The sequence below is a fragment of the Sparus aurata genome, chromosome 18, assembly GCF_900880675.1.
Source record: "Sparus aurata chromosome 18, fSpaAur1.1, whole genome shotgun sequence".
NCBI classification, from domain to species: Eukaryota; Metazoa; Chordata; class Actinopteri; order Spariformes; family Sparidae; genus Sparus; species Sparus aurata.
This window is the reverse complement of record NC_044204.1, coordinates 29,212,591-29,235,860: the sequence shown is the minus strand read 5'-3', so window position 1 is coordinate 29,235,860 and position 23,270 is coordinate 29,212,591. Positions and strand designations below refer to the sequence as shown.

The window sequence follows — 23,270 nt, the reverse complement described above, 5'->3', positions numbered from 1 at the left end:
GAAAAACTGTTACAAGAAGCACTTGGTTTTGCCCAGTCATATCCAAACTCTGCCTAATACGGAATTCAAACTACAGGATTGTAGCCCTGATTCTCCACTTGGCAACAGGTTTCGAGATCGGCCCCACAAAAAAAGGCCCCAGATCAGAGGCAAATTAGCACTTGCTGCTGTGAGCAACAATCCCCATTTGTGAACTATTCAAAGAGCAATCAGAGAGGTCAGTGATGCCTCGCGGACACCCAAAAGATCAAGCAGGGGAATAATCTGGTTGCGTCGGGGAGCCATGCAATGAGCTACAGCCAATGAGAACAGACGTGCCTCCGCTGTCATTGGCCGCAACCCTAATTAAGATGTCATTGAAGACTTTGAGGAGAGCTGTTTCAGTGAAGAACAACACACAGAAGAAAAACTGAAACATATCAAGAATATTATGCTAATATAAAGGAAGTGTAAGCTGCTTAAAATCAAATTGTTTCTAGAAACTATAGCAACAAAAGGCAGTTAAGCGGTAGGCCAATATTTCTGCTGCCTCTCTTTGCTCGTAGAGCCCTTTGCCAGCAGGATCCATCTTTATTAAATTAATCCTACAGCTTGCTGCATATGCTTAATTACTGACAGCCAAGCTCATATCATTAAAATCACTCACTAGGAGCTGTGGACTGCTGGGGAGCCGTGTTAAATACAGAGTGTGTGTGTGTGCTGTGGGAAGGGGTTGAAGGAGTATGTTTTATTTCAATTATTCCTGCATATTCCCCCTCAGGAATGCTTAGCTGGGGCAACCCCCATGGATATGTTGTCAAACAAATGCTAGTGCTCATTAAAAATGTAATTACAGGCAGACCAAACAATCACCCGCCACAGTCGCTCCAGTGATTATGTTGTCATTCTTTTGGTCTTACAAGTACTACTACGGATAAGATCTCTGTTTCTAAACATGACTGCTGACTGCAAAATAAAATGGAGTTGGTAAATAAATTTCTGTTGACAGCAGGTTCATTATGCCTCCCTGTCAGTGGTGCATACCTCAGCTCATAGACTACCAGCTACCTGTAATGACACATTCATATTTATACAGTTGTACAGGTTGGCAGTGACATCCTGCGACAGGTCTTGCTTTTTTTTTCTGCTGATCATGAATTATTGCTGCTTGCTTCTGTAACCATCTCCAGCATCTCAGTCTAAAATTGAGTATGTGTTCAACCTTTTTCGTTGTCTTTACTAAATCGAATGTACATGTATGTGTGTTTTAAGTGAATTAGTCCTCAGACCTTGTTCCTTCTCGGATTGCTTAAGAGCTCCCTTTAAATAGCCGAGCCCGATCTAACTGAATAACTATTTGCGTTTCTTTGACGTAAGTATCTCTGACTGAACTAATGCTTGGTGAGACCTCTCACATTAACCCTGTGTATGAATGAATTTGTGTATAAGAGAGAGTGAAATAGGTGGGAGGCGAGTTTTTGCTTCTTACCGCCCGAACTTCGCGCTAAATAATTTGTCAGCGGCAGCTGCAGAATAAAAAGCTACAAGATCATTAGGTTTCCTTCGCTCCTTCTGACCTTGTTTCTATCAATCACCGTTGTGTCTGTCTGCCGAGACCTTTACCATACTGAACAATCTTTACTAATTTGACTATGAGGGTCGTCTGTTAACAGCGGATGTATCTGTCTGCTGCACGCCCTCTGGGTGCACATCCGACCAGCCTGTCAGTCTCCTCACTGACGCCTGCCACACAATGAGGTGGTGGCATTTGGGAGGAAGACTCACAGGGACATCATTCGGCCTGCGACTGAATTATTCATAACATTGCACATTTAATCAAAGATGAAGAGCCAGCTGCCACGTTTGGATACTATATCAGAAGATGACGCTGCTCTTCCATCAGGGTTAAGGTAATGGTGTACCTTGGTGAGCACAATGAGAGTGAGTTACCCATTGCAGTAAATATAAAGACATCTCTGCTAAAACTCCCTTAAATATGTGTTATTACATTTTTAGTATCTATGATCTCGCTTATGTTTTTTGTCGAGTTTCTTGCAATCAAACACGTCACCATAGTAAATCCAGGGTTCGTACGGGTGCTTGAAATCCTTGAAAGTGCTTGAATTTCAATGTTGTGTTTTCAAGGTCTGAAAAGTGCTTGGATTTTAGTTTAAGTGCTTGAAAGTGCTTGACATTATAACTCTGTGTCTTTTACAAAATTGGGATCAGACTGGATAATCAATTTCTGAAGTTTTTGCTATTATAGAATATAATTTTAGATGTTTACAGCATAATACAATGTACATAATTGTGATAAAAAGTGAAGAAAAAAATCACAAGTATATATATATTCCTTTAGATACGTATTTTACCCCAGCAGTAAGGTGCTGGAAAATCTTAAAAATTACCCTTAAAAGTGCTTGAAAAGTGCTTGAATTTGACCTTGAAAAATGTGTACGAACCCTGTAAATCAGATGTCTGCCAAGGACCTCGCATTCTCTGCACACAGCTCGACGAGAGATGCGTGACGACAACAACATTGTTGGGATCAGCCGATAAATTGGCTGCAATTAGCTGGAAAAACACGTGCAAATGCTAGTCTGCGAAATCCAACATCACGTATCCCTTAGCTTGACCAGAAAGTCTGCCACTAGGAGTAACACACATGCACACAAACACTCACACGTATATTAAGTAAGACACTTACTGATGTGTACAAAAAGCCCTCACAGTTCATAGCCAGATAGAGTTTGGTCTGCACCCCCTGGATGGCCACCACTCGCAGCCCCACTGGAATAAGGTTGAACATGGCTGGAAAGAGATGAACAGCAGACACAAAGAATGAACACGGCATGCACTTTCATCTCCATTAAATACCCTTATTATATGAAAAAATAAGAACATTTGAAAATATACGTTATTTTTATATGTTTATATATACGTTTACATTCATATGACTGGCTTTGAGACTTGAATTGAAATGTTTGAGTGTTCAGGACAAGGCAGCAGGTAAAAAACAAGGTTAATAAATAAGTATGTACAGTTCTTTGGTGAGCCCATAACTGTCACAGGACCAGCCAGAAAGTGGACAAATGTCAGTGGGAAAAGCTCAAAGTGTAGTGAGCGCTGCCAGGTTTACTGTGTATTATTCACCATTAAAGGGTTAAAACAGTTATTAGTGTCCCCCATCTCTGTCTGGATGGAAGAGAGAGTTATCAAAACTAAGCCACAAAAAAAAAAAAAAGGTACAACATAAGCTCAGGGACTCGGCCGCTCTCTCCCGAGAGTGTTTCATAAAGCAAGTGAACAAAAATCAGAAACGAGACAGAAACAGAGAAAGGAGCTCCCAATATTGTTGTATTCACACGCATGAAGTGAAATCATAGACTGGTGCATTGTTAAGGCTTCGTATCGCAAACACACTGTGTAAAATTCGTTGAGGTGGAAAGGAACCAAATGTAAAAAAAAATAATTGCGTAGCCAAATGTTGTTATCTCACAATGCTGTTCTCTCTATCCCGTCATCTCCGGCGTTACATATGAGTGCAGGAAGAGAGCACTCACACACCTCTGTGCATTGACTCAAATACACACACACACACACACACACTCACGCACTGTATATAAACCTGTGTGTAATCAGGGGACTGAGTCGTGAGGCTGAGAGAGCCAGCGGCGGTCCAGCTGGTCAATGGGGTTCACCTCCACCTAATTAATGTCATCCTGTACTGTATACAAGTGTACGTGTGTGTGTGTGTGTGTGTGTGTGTGTGTGTGCGTGTGTGTGTGTTTCATAAGGTGCTGGCAGGGAACCCACGGGCTGAAGAGAGGGAAGCACATGAACATCCACCTGAAAATCTGTAGTCGTGCTTCCATCCCAGAAAAAAGACACTTTCTCGCCTTTTGTTCTGACTGTTGCTGGACGTACTCCCAAACAGTGATGCCACCATCACTACTTTGTTTTTTTATTTATGAATTTTTTATTTTTTTTTTTCCCCTTTTGATCGGACCAATAATGTCCACAGGAGAATCGTAACAATCATCACAAGCTCCGCTCTCGATTATTCAGACGGCACAATGTCATGTTAGTATACAGACACACGTGTAATTCTCACCTCAGTTGAGCTGTGAGTCAGAGTATGCCCTTACTACAGTTCCTCTCCTCAACCACTTAGTAGATCCCTATCTGCAGATTCCTTTAAGTGCACTATAGACGCTTTCTGATGGGCTATTTCATCTGCCCATATCGCTTTAACACCGCAGACCTCCTTCTCACTGGGCTCTCATTGTAAACAACAGCCATCTGAATGCATAATGTATTTACTTGGTAGAGTAAACGGCTGGTGCCAGCACATATTCTCGGTTCAGTGGAAACGCATTTAAGTCCTGGGATCACTCGCCCTGTGGTTCTTAGCCATCCTAACTCTCAGCCTCTGCTTCTCTATCCTCTCTCTTTCTCAGTAGGTCTCTGCTTCTCTTTCTTTTGTTTCTGCAATAACACATAGAGGGTTGTCTTCAACGTACTCTTCATGTCCCCAGTGACACGTTTGAAATAATCAGAGTCGGAGTATGTCAACTGTACCAGCTAACAGATGTCAGGATTGTGGACGCGTCCCATGAGTCTAATTGGAAGCCTTTTCAGAATCACCCACACGGATGATGACCCGGTTGATCCGGAGCAACGTTTCCATAACAGGCATCACAGATCTATACTGCACTGGTCGAGTGTGTTGTATAATACTATACACAAGAAGAGTTTTAATGTCGAGCATTTTTTATCTTGTTCTTTTTTTAAACTGACTTCTTCATACTGATGGTGGAGGGTCCTCTGTGCATCTTAAATCTTATATTCTGAGGTACAGCATGTTTGAGTCACTTTGCTAACTACCTTTCGAAATTGCAGCACTTCTGAAACACATATAGTGACAGGAAGAAGAGACAGTGAGAGGAAGAAGAGACAAGAAGAGTTTTTAATGTTGAGCATTTTTTATCTTATTCTTTTTTTTAAACTGACTTCTTCATACTGATGGTGGAGGCTCCTCTGTGCATCTTAAATCTTATATTCTGAGGTACAGGATGTTTGAGTCACTTTGCTAACTACCTTTCGAAATTGCAGCACTTCTGAAACACATATAGTGACAGGCCTATAATGGTACAGCAGTCGCAAGATGGCTCCCCGGGGAAAGACGCACCACTCGCTGTTTTGAAGCTTGACAAAATGACAAATTGGTGCATCTTTTGTGATGCCTGCTTTGGCAGCTACTTCCTGGATAGCAGATGCTGCCCCCAAAATAAACATTTCAAACAGATAAGACAGGCTGCCTAGAACTTCAATATCTGCGTTGCTTTTATTGTCACCGTTACTAATGGAGCAAAAACAACGATAATCTTATATTTGCTTGATTATGGGTGGCAACATCCTCCTCTCACACCCAACATAAACTTCACTCAGTCATTTCATTTAAACACAATTTCCTCCCAGAGAGGAGGAACGAGGGAAGAACATGTAATTGTTTTGTTTAGGTAGTTTATATTCATTTGAGCAAATGTCTGTTTGGAGCATTCTTCGATACTGCAGTGCGGAGGCGCTGAAAAAAAACTTGCTAAAAAATCTTTTTTACAGGTTACAGATGGCACTATCGGCAAACTTTTTCTCAAGCACCATTGTTCAGATTGATCCGTCTTGGCTGTGTTGCACTGCGAGCAAGCGAGCGAGGCAGTGCTTTCATAACAAAATCTCTCCTCGAAGCTCAGTCAAACTGATAAGATTTTCAGACCGCTTCAGGTATGAATTCAACAAATTTGGGACCTGCGTAAATCGAATTTGTGTATTTTTTTTTTTTCTCGCGTGTGTCACATTTTTCAGTTTTGATGATTAGGTTTCTTCCTCCCCTGAAACATCTTGCTCCATGAGCAGTTCTTGTCTTTATAATTGCCCCCTTCTCGCTCTCCGCCGCTCACAGAGTTTTCTCCCTTCATACTCCCACCGCTGACGCACACGCACACATCTGCAGTCCACTTCATTTCAGGAGGATTACCGGGCTGTGCACTGATGGAGACTTTCAAGAGGGGAAACTCAATTACTTCCTGCCTGCTAGAAACACCTGAGCACAGTGAAGAGGCTGACAGGGCCACCACCCACTCACAAGACCTTCCCCAGCGCAGAGAGCCAGGTGGACTATGAAGGGCGACGAGGCCTGATGGACATTTTTCACGATTGCTTTCAGGCCAACTCGGAGTCATGACCGATTCAGCGGGACAACAAACCCGAAGGCGCCGAGTTATCGCCCATGATATCTAAAACATTTATCCTATCTGTCGCTGACTCTAGGAGCAGCATTGGCTGCAATAAGGGCAGCCTAAATATGACGGCACAACATAGCGCTGGGAGCTTTAAAGTGAGCCGTTGTGACAACATTACACAACACTTCTGTGCACTTATTACTGCTCAAGTGTTCAGTGGATCTGTGTGTTAGATAAGTGGGTTACTTTAAGAAGAGTGTAAGGCTTAAATCAGGTAAATAATAAACTCTTTTGATTCTATTACTTGATGTGCTATTGGAATGGAAATTTAAAACCTTTTTTTCCAGGTTGACTCATTAAACCTACATTTTTAAACGGTCTCGCTATTTACGCATCAGACGACTTGCCAGTTTCTTTGACTATTTCTGGGATCAACATTATCTCCAGTCTTGCTGACAATAAATTGGACATTTCACCAAATCTGCAGATTCTGAACTTTCATGTGTAGTTACAAGGAAAAGGTATAAAAGGAATACATGGAGGACAAGACTGAGAATAGACTGCGTTTTGGACACTGTAACTGTACGTTCCTTCTGCCAAACAAAGAATACATAGTTGCCTTATAGCGCTGTCTTTTTTTTCTCCTAGGGGACTCAGTGGGTTTGCTCAGTCGTGATGCAACACAAGAAAACATTTGATACTGTGCAAAATGGGAAATAAATCATTGGGACTTATGAAACTTGTGATTTGTTTATTTCTGACTTTGTCTGCTTTCCTAATGAAAAATGTCACAGAAATATCAAACGTCCTTTATTACCACAGGCGAAGAGCCAAGTCTGTCCTCTCAGCAACGGTACAGTCCAAAGATCAAATTCTTGTTTTCTGTGAGTGTGTGTGTGTGTGTGTGTGTGTGTGTGTGCGTGCGCATTTGAGTAGGTCCTCTCCCACCATCACAAGACACCAGTAGCTCCAAGAGGACTGCGCTCTCCGTCGCCATGGAGACAAGCGCACCCAGCGCCTAACAACGCTATTTTTGGAGCAGTGCAAAGAGCTTCACTCTTTTCTCCTTTTTCCTATTCAGCTGCACTCTTTAATTTTCTCTTCAAAAAAAAAGAAAAAACTATTCTGGTGCCAGCGCGGGCCAGTTGTTATGCAAGTCATAAGAAAAGTGAGTCCGTGTGCAGCCACGATGGGAGGGCTGGTCTGTGTGAGAAGTATAATATCGTGTGTGTGTGTGTGTGTGTGTGTGTGCATGTGTAAAAGGCGTTGTGTCATTATTTTAGTTTCTCCTCCTGCACGTACGCTAGTTTGCTCTGTGTAGTAGTTAAGTTGTTTTGCTTTGACAACATCCCACTTGCACAGAGCTGCTATTTATACGCAAGATACACACACCATCTCCACCGAGGGAGTAATTGAATGCAGAGGTACTAATTCAGACTCTCCAGAACTGTTTACATCCGCTTGGTGTCGGGATTGCGCAGCAAGTTTTTACACATCGGAGCTGTTTCGTTGTGCCATGCAGATCTTGTCCTCGGCCGTATTGTTTTTTTTCGTTATTGGGGCCAAGTGGAGTTCACAAAGGTCATTGTCCACTATTGTTCTGTTCTTTAAAAGCACGTCGCGTTCACAGCGCTGTCTTATTTTAAGGTGATCTATTTCTGCTCTACTGTGGCTGTGCTGTTACTCTTCCGCTGATCTCCTCTTTGTTCCGTCTATTGGAAAACAAAGAGTGGGTGGGTGTAACGGCAGCGATAGGGATGCATCAATACATAGTATAGGACACAACCGGCTCCCCCCACAGAGGCATGCGTGTAGGGGAGTAAAAAGCCAATCATCATTTGTGTTCAGGCTGCCTTAGGACGACTAATGATTAGATTACATAAAAAAAAAAACGGATACTGTGTACTACAGTAATTAAAATGCACTGGTGAAGAAGGAAATGTTGTATTTCCTCTGTACAATGAACCAATACTGTTGATCGGCAGGAGAGGAAGTTCAAACAATTTTGAATGCTGTTTCAGACTAAAATTCAGCAATTCAGATGGAAAATTCACCATTTGTAATCTCATCCGAGTGAGAGCGTCGCTCTTAAAGAAACACTCACTGCAAAAAAAAAAAAAAAAGAGAATAATACATAATTGTCCTCTTACCTGTAGTGCTGTTCATCCATCTAGATTGTTGTGATGTGAGTTGCTGAGTTTTTGGAGATGGCGGCCTGAGAGGTGTCTGCCTCCTCTCGAATTGAATTACACCAGATGGTACTTGGCTTGTTGTGCTCAAAGCTCCCAAAAAAAATACATGGGGGGGAAAGTTTAACAACAGTGGCTCTTTCCAGAAATCATGACCCATGTTGATCCATCTACTCGTGGATGAGAGGCTTGCTAACCAAGCTAGCTGACGCTACAGCACAGCTGAGGAGGATAACGTCAATGGTTACATTGTACAACTGTACATCAGGCCCGACATGGAACTGGTCAAAGCAAGTGTCTGTGGATTATCTCCAGTAAATGCATTTGAATGTATTCTAGCACTCTGAGCACCACGAGCCGATCTAGTTCTGTTCGATTCACGAGGCAGACATCTCCAAAACGTGGCAACTTATATCAAAACAATGTGAATGTATGAATAGCACGACAGGTAAGAGAAAAAATGTTTGGTTTTTTTATGAACTGTCCATTTAAACTCATCAAAAGGGCGTGAATTTGATGTTCAAACCAAAATGTTCATACTCTATAAGTTTATATACAGCTAATGCCTTCCTGCCTGTAGCACATGATGACAGTGGTGACTTTAATGTTCCCCCTGACGTATGGCACATCATGGCAGTGAGTGTACAAAAACAAAATATTGTAGGGGAAACTTACTGTAACCATTGTCTTCCTCCTTCGTTCCATCAATGGTTCCATCCGCCTGCAGCTGCAGGTGGAAACCTTGTCGACTGTACAGCTTCGTCACGATCCCCTTCAGCTGGGGCTCTGTGGAGGCAAGGAGACAGGAAGACGGAAAGAATGAAACCACAGACTGGGAGAAAGTCCTGAATGTAGCAGCGCGGTGTCACTCGTTGCCTTCCAAAGGGACATTTCGAAGGCTTCGGTTTCACTTTATTGCTCGCAGCCATTTTGGAAGTCACTGGAGCCACAAAATCCAATTTAGTCGAAGGGTAGTTAGGCCGAGTGGAGCCGAGGTGGGCTGAGAACACCTGTCAGTCGAGCTAAACAAGACCCAAACTCAACACCATTAACATGTCAGAGGAAGCTAATTCATCCTTGAGACCTGCTGTGGAAAAGAGATTAAGAGACTTTTGAAAAGGGAATCTTGTAAGATGTTTTTGTTGCCAAGATGTGGCGGGCCATTAAACGAGGTGCAGCCTGAGATACTTCAACTAAAACCAATCAATCATGGTGTTTGCCACTTTGCCACTATCCCATTCTATATTAACAAATAAAGTTAGACATTTGATGGACCGGAAAAAAACAAAAAGGCATTTACGATTTATAGAAATTGATGATAACAGTGTGGCTATCTATGAAAGCTGACAAACTCTTTCTCTCTTTCCTCTACAGTGACTAAAAAAGCAGCCCCCGCGGCTGAACAACAGGGAAATAAGACCACAGATGGACAATAGCAAAAAGTATCAGATTTAAAAATGGCTTCAGGCGGCGCGTGGTGGCTCAGTGGTCTAAGACGGACGAGGAAATTTCCTGCATGTCACCCTCGGTTTCTCTCTCCATTCCTCCCGTCACTCTCTGCTGCGTGTGAAATGTCCAGTAGAGGGAGAATATCAGAGAAATATCTCGCGAAAAACCTGCGCCATTTCAGGGTGATTCTGAAGTGAAGAAGAAGCAGCTGTATTTTTCAAAAGTCAGTTTGAAGATATAAGACCAAGACTAAATCTAATATAGACTTTTGAAAATAGTTATAATTTCACCTAAAAACGGCGGGGATATGTTCACCGTTATAAGCGTCAATCAGCCCAGAAGACAATCGTTTCAACAGGCAGATGATTTACTTTGGACGTGTCCGTGTAGTCTGTCTGCGCTCCATCAGTGGTATGTCTGATGAGGGCTAAGTGCTCTCCATTCCCTGGTTACTGTCCCTGGTGGAGTGTCCTTTACTGTGGTTAACCACACCTTTCATCTATCCTTTCATCTCACTTACCTTTCAGTGCTGCCACGTCTAGCCTTACCAAGGTTACTCTTGCTGCAGAGAAGGGTAACTGAGTTCCCACACCCGTACTATTGTAACGATTTTGTTGTAAAAACTTGTTACGTTTTCGCTATCGAGTTACGACACGGAGGATTCTCGCGCACGGACATCCGCTCAGAAATGTACGCATGTCAGCAAGTGTCGTAAACGCGCAGGAACGTGACTCGGCAGGGCTGCAACTCACAGTTATTCTCTATCAATTATTCTGCAGATTATATTCATAATTAATGCTCTGTACAGAAAACTTTCAAAATGCTCACCACAATCTGAACCTACGTCTTCAAAATGCCTTTTCTGTCCCGAAATCTTAAAGACTCTTCATTTATTGTTCTAGATGGATGTAAATGACTGTTATTTTCATTATTATTTAATCTTCTGATTGTCACTACTGATCATTTTTTCTTTAAAATGACAAAGATTTGCGAAAAATGCTCGTCACACTTTCGCAGAGCCCAAATTCACGTCTTTAAACAACTTCTTTTGTCCAATTAACAGTCGGAAACGCAAAGACTTTTCATTCACTGTCATGAATCGCAAAGAAAAGCAGCAAATCCCCACATTTCAGAAGCAGGAACCAGCAGATGTTTGACGCTTTTGCTTGAAAAAAATGACTGAAACGATGAGCTGATTATCAAAAGAGTTGCTAATTTCCCGTAAATCTACTAATCACTGCTGCTCCGTGACCATGTGCACACTACGTTACCCAACAAACAACATACACAGTCCACACTGCATCTCAAAAAAGATGCCAGTTTTTCGCTGTGTTTTGTGAAGCACCATGTGTAAGTCGCACACAGACAACGCCTTCTTCTTGGCACTCGACGCTTCCTCCACAGGATAGAAATGGAAATTGGAAGTGAGAGGGGTGCAAAAAAAACCAAAAAAAACAACTAAAAACACTGGAGGATAGTTGTTGCATAAACATGCACCTTAACCTGAGCAAAGCTCGGGAAGAAAATCACAGAGCTGAGTCTTTGCTAAGATTTCTGTCCACTCACGTCTAGAAAGTGGACAGGACGGGGACACAAAGGTGAGCTCTGGGCCTGAGTGAGACGTGATCAGATCACAGATATGCAGCCGTGGTCACTTCGGCTCTGGGATATGTAGGAGAGCCGAGTGCTTCAGGCTACAGAGACACACTCTGTCACTGCAATCGTAAGAGTCACCCTGGACCTGGACTCACACGTCTGGGCATACAGAAACAGATTTAATATCTTATAAGAGTGAACTTCTAATGCTTGTCATTTAACTTTGAGATGTGACAGGTGCCACTTGTTTATTTTTTACGTGACAAGTATTTTTTCAGTTGACCAACAACTTGGTGGACTGTGTGAGGACATATTATTCGTAATTGTTTAAATCTGCATTGTATCGCTCTTATTTTAGCTTGATGATGAAACTACGGTATATCCAGGCTGCAGTCTGCCCCATGTATTGATAGCATTTATACATAGTCAGTAATAATATAGACAGAAACTGATGCTGCAGTTTCATCTGAACAGTGAATAATGTGACAGTGAAGTCAGACTGAACGTGTGCCCCTGCTCTTGTTATCTCTGTGTGGACTGAATAAGCAGACGGTGAAGGATGAAGCGTCGGTTTAATATCTCCCTCAGAGCAGCCCGACATGTCAGAGGTGAGCTCTCTGTGGACCGGCTGCATCAGGGAGCCCCCTCATCCTCACACCAACTCTGACACGCTCATTAATCCCCTCAATCTTAACATAAATACAGAGCAGTGCTCAGCTTATACATCCCACTTGGTATACAATGGCAGCCTACAGCAGATGGAGACTCAGTGATGATGAGGGACAACAGCCCTGATGAAATTGCACCACAGACCTGGTCGTCTCCTTCGCCTCTTCTTGGAGCCAAAGAGTTTGACCCTGGAGAAAACATTTAGTCGGCTGGGTTTCTCGCAGCCTCCCTTGGCTTTACTGGGGCTGCTCACGCAGCGGCAGGCATTAGTCTTCTCCCGCTCCCTCGCCTGCCTCTTCTGCCTGATGAGGGAGCTGGCGATCGCTGCAGCCATGGCCAGTTTGGCTGCGCGCTGGGAAAAAAAAAAAACTTCCGGAAAAGCGTGCAAATAATCTCACCCTTAAAAAAAAAAACGTCCAGGTGTTGAGGGGAGAAAAAAAAAACAACCTACACAGACTCGGTCAATAAACGGAATTCGCCAAGTGGGAAATAAAAGAGTGGACAATAAAATAGTCCCAGTGGAGCGGTAAACCCGGTTAGATAATGTCCAAATGAATCATGTTGTCATCGATTCGGGCGTTATTCAGGACTGGTCCGTCGTAGCTCCAAGAAAGAAAAAGTGAAACTTGACAAAAACCAAAAAACGCGCGTCCCGCCGTGCAGCTGCATGTTCCTCCTCTATCATGTTCTCGGCATCAGAGCCAGCGCGCACAAATCCCGCTTCTCTGTGAGCGCTTCTGCATCATCCCACTGAACTACATGGCCGCGCACATGGTGACAGTCGTGAATGAGCCTCGCTGCGCAGCTAAAAGGATGGAGACACCTGTTTGCAGACGCCGGGAGGAGTGTGCGCGCTGCTCTTTACGCGCTTCCCCCCCTGATATCTCTCCCCCCCCCCCCCTCTGGAGCGGCTGCTGTGAGGGGAAATAAACCGACTTTAACGCCGCGTTTCTCCAAAAGGCAGCGCACCAGGACGTGAACGCATCACTCAGAAGATCCCATTTGTTTTTCTCTCGTTTTTTTTTTTTTTTTTTTTTTTTTTTTCCCGAAGCGAGGCAGCGCAAGGTGTGCAGCATCCGAGCCGAGCGCAAAGCACAGACTCCGCTGAGGTGCTCAGAGCATCCCGACCTGGAGGACGAGCGGTGGGGAGGAGGGACAGGACAGGACGGTGGGGGGGGGGGGGGGGGGGGGGGGGGAGTCTAACTATGGTGAGGCACGCAATCTGCACATGTGAGAGAATTCATGTAACATATCAAGAGACAGGGGCGGAGGTGGGGGTGGTGGAGGGGGAGAGGGGGGAGAGGGAGGAGAGGGAGGAGGGCGGCCACAGATTTTGGATGCAGGACTGGACAGAAAGTCACCAGGAAAAGTTTACAACATTTGAGAAGACAGAATCCTATTTTTTTCAAGATGATTAACCAAACATAAACTAAATAATAGGTGAGCAGTGTCTCACTTTACCGCGTAGTTCTGACTGTGAGGGATAAAAGCAGCAGCAGGATATCAGCCGTGATGCTGAATATTGTGGAATAAGTGATGATTCTGTGGGATGAAATTAGATCAAACGGCATCATACATTCTCAAATAATTCATATTAACTTCCACTCCAATTAAAACAAAAAACATGAATATGTATGCCACCGCACCTTTAAAGACTTCTATCTTCATATAACTTTTACACATTGTGTGTCATCATAATACAGGGAACTCATAGTTTCTGCTCTGACACCGAGACTCAGTCATTTCCACCTCTGACTGTGGACCTCCACACTCCTCAGTCCTGCATGGAGCGCATTAAAAACAGCCTTAACCAATGGTGCCATCTACAGTCCTCAAACTAAAACTGTCCTGGAAGTTTTTATTCATTTCCTCTGGTTAATAATAGACGCCTGTGAACACACCTCAAGATGTAGTTTGCGTTGTGTAAGTATGAAGCTTCGCGCAATTAAGTCTGAAATCTCACGAGAGAGAAATACATGAAATAAATGACTCTGCGAAACTAAGAGATGACAACTAAAATATGCATCTCCTACATGAGTTCTTAATAATTGAAAAAGCTTTTTAATCAAGAGGAGTTTAAACTCCAGCGCAAAACATCTGCACAGCAGCCAAGACTTCAGCACCACGGACAGCTCCAGGATGGTGCAGAGAAAAATCTCCACTTAACCAACTGAATAAATGTCTTTTAAACACATCCAGCATTAATAAAAGACATGAACAGTGTCACTCAAGATAACGTGGGTGTTCTTGTCTCATTAACACGTAAAAAAAAACAAATAAAAATGTGAAAAAAAGAGAAAAGAAGCAGACCCGACTTCAAAAACAGGAACATCAGCCTACCTGAAACTGATTTTCTCAAAGGGAAACTCATGACGGTCTACAGCGGAGCAGACAGCACACAGTGGGATACTCTCAGTCCTGCGCGGCAGTGGAGTGGAGTGGAGGAGGAAGTGTACGATCAGCAAAGTTCAGACCATTGTCAGACAGCTGTCAGAGGCGTAGTGGAAAGAGAAAAGCATCGAGGCGTGGCCACCGGCAGGAAGATCATTACAGGACATTAGCGACGTGCCATTATGACTTCTAAAACGCTCATTAAACTTTCATTTGGAGGTCTTGTCGGACGCGTTGTTCGCCCGGTACTGCTGTGCTCCGCGGGGCTGGATTGAAGGAAAAGTGATCGAAAACGAAGGCTGAGACTGGACTTCCTTCTTGAGGGCAGAGAAGACTTTGCTCTCATGTTACAAAAAATGATGTAAAATGATCCGATAATGCGTTGACTAAACCGGTTATGCGGGCCCGTCTGCTTTCGACTGAAAAAAGAAAAAAAAAAATATCGACGTACAATCATCAGAGACAACATGCATTAGGCAGAGTGTTTTTTTTTTTTTCCTTTTTTTTTTCTTTTTCTGTTCTGTGGAAATGTACACGCTGTGTTTTTTTTTTTTCCTAAAGAAATTGAGCCAATATGACATTGTTTACCAACCTCACTGCACAAATTACTGTCAACACAATGGATGCAGTGTGCTCTCTGTGTGTGTGCTCACAGATCTGCCTCGTATCAGTCCAATTATTTAAAACGCACAAGCACATGTTGAGTGTAAATGGATCTTTATGGGTGTGATTATGAAGGTAAAAGCAGATTAATTGATGCACTGGATGCAGCGACGGTCTAAACAATGAGCTCAATGAGCCTCGCGGCACACACTGTACATCTGAGGGTTGGTTCACACCACTCCCCACCCACTGACTGTACACAGCTCCAAACACTAGATGGAGCAAGTGGACCGGCTATCAGCAGCAGCGTGTTCACCCCTCAAGGGAAAACTCAATCAAGACGCCAGTTCACATGACTGCACGTGGACCTTTTTTTACACAGAAGCTGAATTTATGATTCAGTCACAAGTTTTGGAGTCTGTCTTTTTTTTTACATAATTTTGCGGCCGACCGTGTGAGGTGTAATGTGCAAAGTGGTTTGACTTAACTCGAGTGTTTTTGAAATTGGAATCCGTAATTTCTAAACGACAACCTCATTCAGATCAAATGTACAAAACTGAAATGTTGATAATATTTAGATATTTTGATTTATGATCTTTGTTAAATGTTCGTTTCGTACAATTGTAAAAATAAAAAAAAAAAACATTCAATAAAAACTGTTAATCAGAGAAAATACTGCAAAGAAATATTGTTGACTAAAGGCATTTCTATACTGCCTTCTAATATCTACTATCTGACTGCATCAGAGTGGAGCAACAAATCAATTGAGCCACAACTGCATAAAAATAAATATTTCATTCCGAGACTGAGTGATAATGTAAGACGCTGACTGGTCAGCCGTGCAGGAAGCCGGATACCACTATATTGATTTAACAAGGAGGGATGTGGCTTCAGTGACATGAGACCTGAGGCGCTGCTGGACCGATAAAAGCATTTGTTTTCCTTTTTACTGTCAGAGAGGGAGTCTGACCTTTAACCTCCGCACGGTCTAAGATAACATGGTCACCAAAGTTGTTTCAAGGTTGAGCGCCGCTTTATAGAATCATCGTAGCTCAAAAACACTCAACAGCCGGGACCTCACATATGTAGTCGTGATTGGATCCATAGCTGCAATCTTTACTATCGCAAAGCTTTTTTTACGCAACCGAGAGAAAACAACGATCCTCGCACGCAGCAGAGCGGTTTGATATATGAGGGAGCGGTCGAGGAATATGGGAAAACATTCTCGACAATCCTCTCGTGAAGCTTATTTTCATTTTCTCCAGTGATAATCTAAACTTACTCACTGTAACGGTATTCATTTGTTCAGCCAAGAGTGTCGTAGAGCTTTAGTAATCAATACTGCAGAATTACCTCTTCCTCTCCTTCCATTTCCATCTCCTCCAGCTCACAGGGAACCTCATTTTCACACACCAAAATCATTTCTGATCGAGGTTATTAAGTATGTTGCGTTGAAGTCTTTCTGCAAGATCTGTTTGTTACAATGAATTTTACTCCTAAGTATTCCTACAGCTCACAACAGAAATCAGATAAATTGTAACACTGACATTGACATCCATAATCTTTGACTATAATTTGGATTATAGCTTGTGTTACAAATGCGAGGCCAGAATAGGGCTGCCCGATAAACCGAATTTTCATCGTCACCGCGATGTGAACGTGTGCGATAAACACATCGCGAAAGACTGCCTGACACGCGATGAATAAGAAAAATCATTTGTGTTGCCAACATTTAGCCTATCAGACGGAGCCCTGGATAGAAGGGCCAAACAGATGAAGCCCCAGCTAGCCATTAGCTACCCTGACAAAACTAATCGGCATCAGTTTGGTGGTGATTGCCAGGTTATGATGGCTGAGCGAGGAGAGAAAAGCCATTAGAACGTGGTCGACGAAGACCTTGTGGTGAAAAGAAACAGCACTTCTGCTATATGGACTTATTTTGGATTGCACTGTGTAAAACATGCAGAGCAGTTGATGCAACTTCTAGTGGAAACGCAACCAACCTCCATCACCACCTGCAATACAACCACAAAGACCTACACGATCAATTCAAAACTAACGTTGGCCATCATTAACCGTATAGTTAATAATATGCAAACTTCAATATTTGTTTATTTACGTATATCGCAATATTGAACAGTGTTATCGCACATTGCAGATTTTCCTCATATCGTGCAGGCCTAGGCTAGAATAACTAAAACCACAATTTTTAGAGAAGGTGCCAGCCATTATTGTGTATCACTATTATTGAGCCGTATACTGTCAGGAATCGCTGGCAGTCCTTTCCTGAAGCAGCACAGTAATAGTTTTGGCCATCACTGTGCAGTAGACATATGGTGGTCTCTATCCCTCTGATGTATTGCTTCTACTGCACTCCGGAAAAAGCTGTGCAGTATACGTCTATACAGCCTGATTTACTCTGAGGCGCTCAGTATCCCTGCCTGGCACTCTCCGATACCTCTAATCCTGCCAACAAGCAAACACACACAGACAGATCTCAACACAAGCAGAAGCAGATCCCAGGTTTTTTTTTTTTTTTTTTTTTGCTCCAGTCGTCCCCACTGCTGATAAACCTCAGCCATCACTCAAGCAGTCAGTGGGGCCCTTTAGTAGGATGGGCTGGTTTTATCGCTGACAGTTAGGAGGACAGAGAGAGGTGACGAGAGTCGGGCTGCATTGTACGACAGCGACGCTAATCAAACACACGGGATGATATTAGAAAGAGAGTCCAAATGTGTGAAGGCCTGATAATGTCCATCCCGCTGCTGGTGCCTTTTCTTAGCAGCAGACGAGCAGTGACGGGGACGTAGAAATAAAAAATAGCATTCGGTGACAAAAGTGGAACTTTAAATAGACGAGATGTTAAGAAATCAGGATAAAAACAAATGCTTCTGATATTCAGTGTCATTTATATCAGAAGTCTCTGAAGAAAATATAGCTCCAGTCCCATTTAGTCTCCTTTGTCTGTTTTTTTATGAGACAAAAGTGGACTATATTTATATTTGACTCATTAGAAGTCTACCAAAGACTTTTAATGTGCTCATTTGCAAGTGAAAGTCAGCCGCCGTTGAGCGCTTCACTCATGAACTGTGATGTTGGAAAATCAAACCTGTCAGGTGACAGATGACGAGTCGGCCTCCGAGTTTATCCAGGTGCAAAGAAATGTTTCTACCTCGACAGGTGAGTCTGTGTAACCTACAACTACTGACTCTGTAAATAAGATGAGCAAAAAAAGACACAAGGACATTCATATACACACACACACACACACACACAAAGGAAGCTGCCTCTGTGTGTGTATATGTGTGTGTGTGTGTGCTTGTGCCATGGGTACATTAATTACTGTAGTGCCCCAGAATGCTAGTCTACTGTGGCCTCCCGGGGGCACCTTCACTGTGCAGCGCTCGCACACAGGCACACACATACATACACACACACACACAAACAGTGAGAGAGTGAGAATATAACTGGGAACAGCTGAAAGCATTCAGTTGGGCCAGCTTCCATCAAGATGCAATCATGGTGTGTAGGGAGGGGGTTCGAGAACCAGTTCCAGCTGAGAAACCTTCCACACAGTCCACACGTCTCTGAGCCTGTCGATTCTTTTATCGATGCTGGCGTGTTGTTTTTTTTGACAGTTGCACACTTGTAAACAGTGACGCGAACAACTTGGTTTATCTGATGTCGCCGCATTGGTGTCGTTTCTAGAATATCATAATAAATGTTGCTGCAGGACCGTCATCGCAACTAAAACTAAAAATCCACATTTTAAAGCAAGATGTTATATCGGAACTGGTTGGGTACAGGACTCTGAACCAGACGCCAGGCTTTGTGTCTCATTATACTGTTGACTTATTACTTCACCACTAAATCTGTTTATGACTTTCTCTTTTTCTTCAGTTTTCTTGCAGTTCTGTGAGGCTTAGGCCACAAAAATACTTGGTTACATTTAGAAAAAGATGGTTTGGGGTAAAATAGACCCTTCCACGCACACACTTCTTCTATATTTCCGGCTTTTTCCCGAAGTCGTAAAGCTATGACATTACAAGAACGAGACTGATCAGTGCTCTTAATAATGCCTGTAAACTGATCATTTGATCGATGCAAGAAATCCATGCTTTTTCTACTCTATCCCTTCACTGTGTCAGGACTCGATAAAGGAATCGATAGAGAATCTGAGAGATGAACAGAATCGATAATCGCATTAGTATCACTAACATCGTATCAGTTCCCATCATAAATGTGCATAACGCGTGCAATAAACTCAACCAGTATGCCAAGAGTAGTGTCCAAAACTACAGCACACCTGTTTAATAATAAAAGATATGATACTAAGTGTATTATGCATCTATTAACGGCTCAAGATAAGATTTTGATCGGATACGCGACAGCCTTCAACTCTAAAAGATATGTTTACAAGCCAGAACAGTCAAGCTGCTGTCATAGAAAATACTCAGAGGTAGCGTTTACTCTTCTTCACGTGATAACTGTTCAAACGTTGTCCTCAGAAAAAGCACCTGAGAGTGTGAGGACCGCACGTCTTCACACAGACCCATAAGGTCCCAGCACCCCGCTGCTCTTCCCACCTCTGGCCACCAGAGAGCAGAACTCCAGAGTGAATGTGGGAGACGACGAGCCCCGCGTGCTGCTGGGGGGGGGGGGTTGAGTGCCGTGTTGACCTTTTTGTATTATTAAATATACCCAAACAATTAAGCTATCTTTTCTCATTAATAACCCGAGGCTATCGTGGCAACACCCAGGGTTTAATGAATTTTCAAATTCATGGAGAAAAGTGGCCTCCAAGGGCAAACACTGAATAAACGGGGAGGTTAACCTTGCTCGCGGTGTGTAATGGAGGGCAAAGTTGCACACTAGGATTCTTGCCCCCGATTAAATCAAGATATTTAATGTTTTTAACCACATGAATATCTTCACAGAGCACTGGAAACTTGCAGTAGCAGGATTTTTTGTTTTTTGGTTTTAACCTCTTGGTGCAGAGCGAAGGGATGAAGGGAAATATTATCAGGGGAGGGAAAGGAATGATCTCCGATAAGCATTCAGCCCCCTTTGGCGTTCTGCTGGCCGTCTGCTCTTTGTGCGTGCGCTGGTACAGTAAATCCACTACAACAGCAGCTCGCAGCATGCTAGGCCACCAGTTCCATAGTGATACCACGCGTTACTATGGAGACTGCACATACGTAAGAGGGTGTGTATGAAAGATGGAGAGAGAGAGGGGGAGAGAGAGAGAGCGCTGAGAATGGGGGTTGGATATTACAGAGCAAGAAACCATCAGTCACTCAGGGGTCCAGCAGAGGAGGAGGAGGAGGGGGGGGGGGAGGGCTGCGATACAGTCACGGCTGGCTGGCAGACTCACGGCAATGATTGTGTGATCTATCCCAGCCCTGTGGAACCGGAGGGCTGTGTTCTGGACATGAAAGCCAGGATTCAGTAGACTGAAACTGGAGGGACACGAGTCCCATTATTTCTCCCAGCAGGTAAACCAGGATGATCTTCACCTTGGGGACAAACAGGCGACACAGGCTGAGGGTAGAGACAGCCCACAACTCCCGTCACGGGCGCGTCACCGAGGAACCGTTACGACACAGCGATTGAGACGCTGGAGCTCTTCAAACTGCCGCGCTTTATTATTCAGTGTTTTAATCCGTGCCGAAAGTGCAGGGATAAAGAAAGTGTCATTTACTAACAGGGTAGGTTGCCTTGTTTTCAGTCGCAGTGAAAACAACATAAAAGACAAATATTCTCAAACATCAATACTGTGTCAGTGAAGGGAAATCTGAGCCGTGTGCCAGTCTGCGCCTCATTAAATCAGCTCCATCTCATTTCAAAACTCCAAAACTAATTAGGAGCAGACAGAATGCCTGGCATTTGCCGTCCAACCTCTCACCTTTGTCTAACAACTGGCTTTAAAGTCTCAGTCGACTGATCAGCGCTGCCATATTCCCTCTCACGCGGAGAGAGTCGCAGCGGATATTTCTGTTGTCGAAGCGAAAGGAACACAATTCTATTTTGCACATCAATAAAAGCTAAATATGGCACTGAAACATAGAGCCGAAACCATATCGGGAGTTGAGCATCTGCCAGTGTCTTTGTACCTGTTTGGCTGATAACGACGCAAATAGACGATGAGGGCGCGCGCCGCTGAATACGTTTTTTTTTTTTTCAGCGGTTAGATTTTCATTTGAAAACTGCACCTTCACAGCGAAATACAAGAGTGATGGCGTGGAAAAAGGTTACGATGGTCTCAGAGAGTGATATTACACTTCATCTTCATTCATGTGTTCTTCTAATGAGCACATAATATATATATCTAAGGTAAATATGCATGCAGTTAATTATGCAAATGTGACATTTTAACCACTAACCTAAGGCTTGTGTTTATTGTGATTCTAATGGGTCAGTGAGATTGAGGACATTACAAACACAAGGACATAATGACATTGTAATAACGGCTCTAGGGTGCGACTATTTTGGTCGCATGTGCATCCAAAAATCTGTCGAGTGCAACTAAACATTGTCGCTTGTCGCCTGAAATTTAGCAGTTTATCTTTTAAACAATTGAGTTTCCCTCTGTTTCTTGTTGAGCTGTGATTTAAATTAATAAAAACATATATTTATTTATCCCCATTTGCAATAATTCACATAATGTGTTATAAAATTAAATAAAGGTATGTATTATTGGGTGCATCTGAATTATATGCAAGTGCGCACCAGTTAGGCGCACCAGTGCAACCAGTTTAAAGAGTATATATGTATGTATGTTGGTTGGTTTGCTGAGTTTCTCCGTTTTATTTATGGTAAAAAAATCAACATAATGTTGAACACGCAGTGTATAGCTGCAATAATTAGTATATATTGATATATCAATTACTCTATGGCAAGAAAATTAATCGCCAACTATTTTGGTAATTGATTAATCATTTGAGTCATTTTTTCAAGCACATATGTCAAACATTTGCTTGTTTTACTGTCTTATGACAGTAAATAAAGGTTCTTTGACTGTTGGCTGGACAAAAGAAGTCATTTTAAAGACGTCACTTCAGGTCAGGTCTGGAAAATCTAATACACAGATCAATCGATAACGAAAAAATAATTTTTATTTGCACCCCTACAGTAATGTGGAATTCCAATTAGGGTGGCTGTATACTGTCAGTTAAATGAAACAATACAATTTTAGCTACACGCAATGCTGATTAATCAAAACAACATTCTGTAGAAAATTGGCATTTTGTGTGATTTGGCGCCCCCTACAGTTTCTGAGTGCAACACCACTGTTGTAAATACAGATCACAGGTTTGTAGCAATCTGTCAGACGTAATGTAGGTGCAGACCACAAGCAAACCTCATCACGTCACAGCAAATGGTAGATGTTAAAAACTTGTCTCTTGAAGTAAACATGTATATGACGCTGTGATCCGACCCTCTCACTGAAGTTACACAGTGCAGAAACAAGTGATGGAGACACCTGTCATCCCATTACAAGACACTATACCTCTTCAGCTGTACTTGTAGATGTTCCTCACACATGCTCGCTACAGCCGAAACAAAAATCGCTGTTTGAAACGCAGAACACGCATCAGTTAAAATATTTACACAAGCTTAACTATACAAGCTGTCACCTCTTAGTTTAACTGCATGTGAAGGAGATCGTTACAGTGTGGGCTTTCACACGCTACGCTGTGTCCTCTTTGTGTCCCTAAATGTATGTGTGTGTGTGTGTATCTGTATGGGTATATATGTGTGTATGCGAGGCAGTAATGACGTGGAGAAATCTCAATCAGAGGCACCAAACGGCGTGTGAAATGGGCAGAGTTCAGACGGCAGCCTGCTCGGAATGACTAATGCTGTACCGGCGATGTGCTCTCGTTGCCCCGACACATACACGGGTGTAAAAAATGCCGGTTGCTGATTCTCTCGCCCTCTGATCAGCTGACCCTTATGTCTCCTCGGACCTCAAACAAAGATGGTCGGCGGAAATGCACTAAAAAGACCTTGAAGGCCGTGAAGCTGGTCGTCTCTCATAAGCACATGTCCTCTGCGTCCCTCCCTGAGCAGGAATATGAAACAGAGGCAGGTTTATTCAGCACCCGGGATCGGTTATGAAACATCAATGAGATGATGTCAGCGGGCTTTG

At 43.1% G+C, this 23,270-nt stretch overlaps 2 protein-coding genes across 7 annotated transcripts in view; one reads left to right on the top strand and one right to left on the bottom strand.

The window, feature by feature from the left end:
- f9a (coagulation factor IXa) overlaps nt 1-23,270 on the top strand; it is a 175,542-nt gene that overhangs the window by 58,125 nt on the left and 94,147 nt on the right. The window lies entirely within an intron of this gene.
- The window catches only part of fgf13a (fibroblast growth factor 13a), a 110,979-nt gene that overhangs the window by 16,126 nt on the left and 71,583 nt on the right, over nt 1-23,270 (bottom strand). For 3 of the 5 annotated variants that reach the window (XM_030396237.1, XM_030396236.1, XM_030396239.1), the window contains 2 exons: nt 9,086-9,196; nt 2,687-2,790 (listed from right to left, as the gene is read on the bottom strand). In XM_030396237.1, coding sequence (XP_030252097.1) covers nt 2,687-2,790; nt 9,086-9,196 — 215 coding nt within the window. Of the gene's footprint in view, nt 1-2,686; nt 2,791-9,085; nt 9,197-12,268; nt 13,197-14,464; nt 14,511-23,270 lie in introns of those variants that run through there. The other 2 variants (XM_030396240.1, XM_030396238.1) reach the window with 2 other exon arrangements.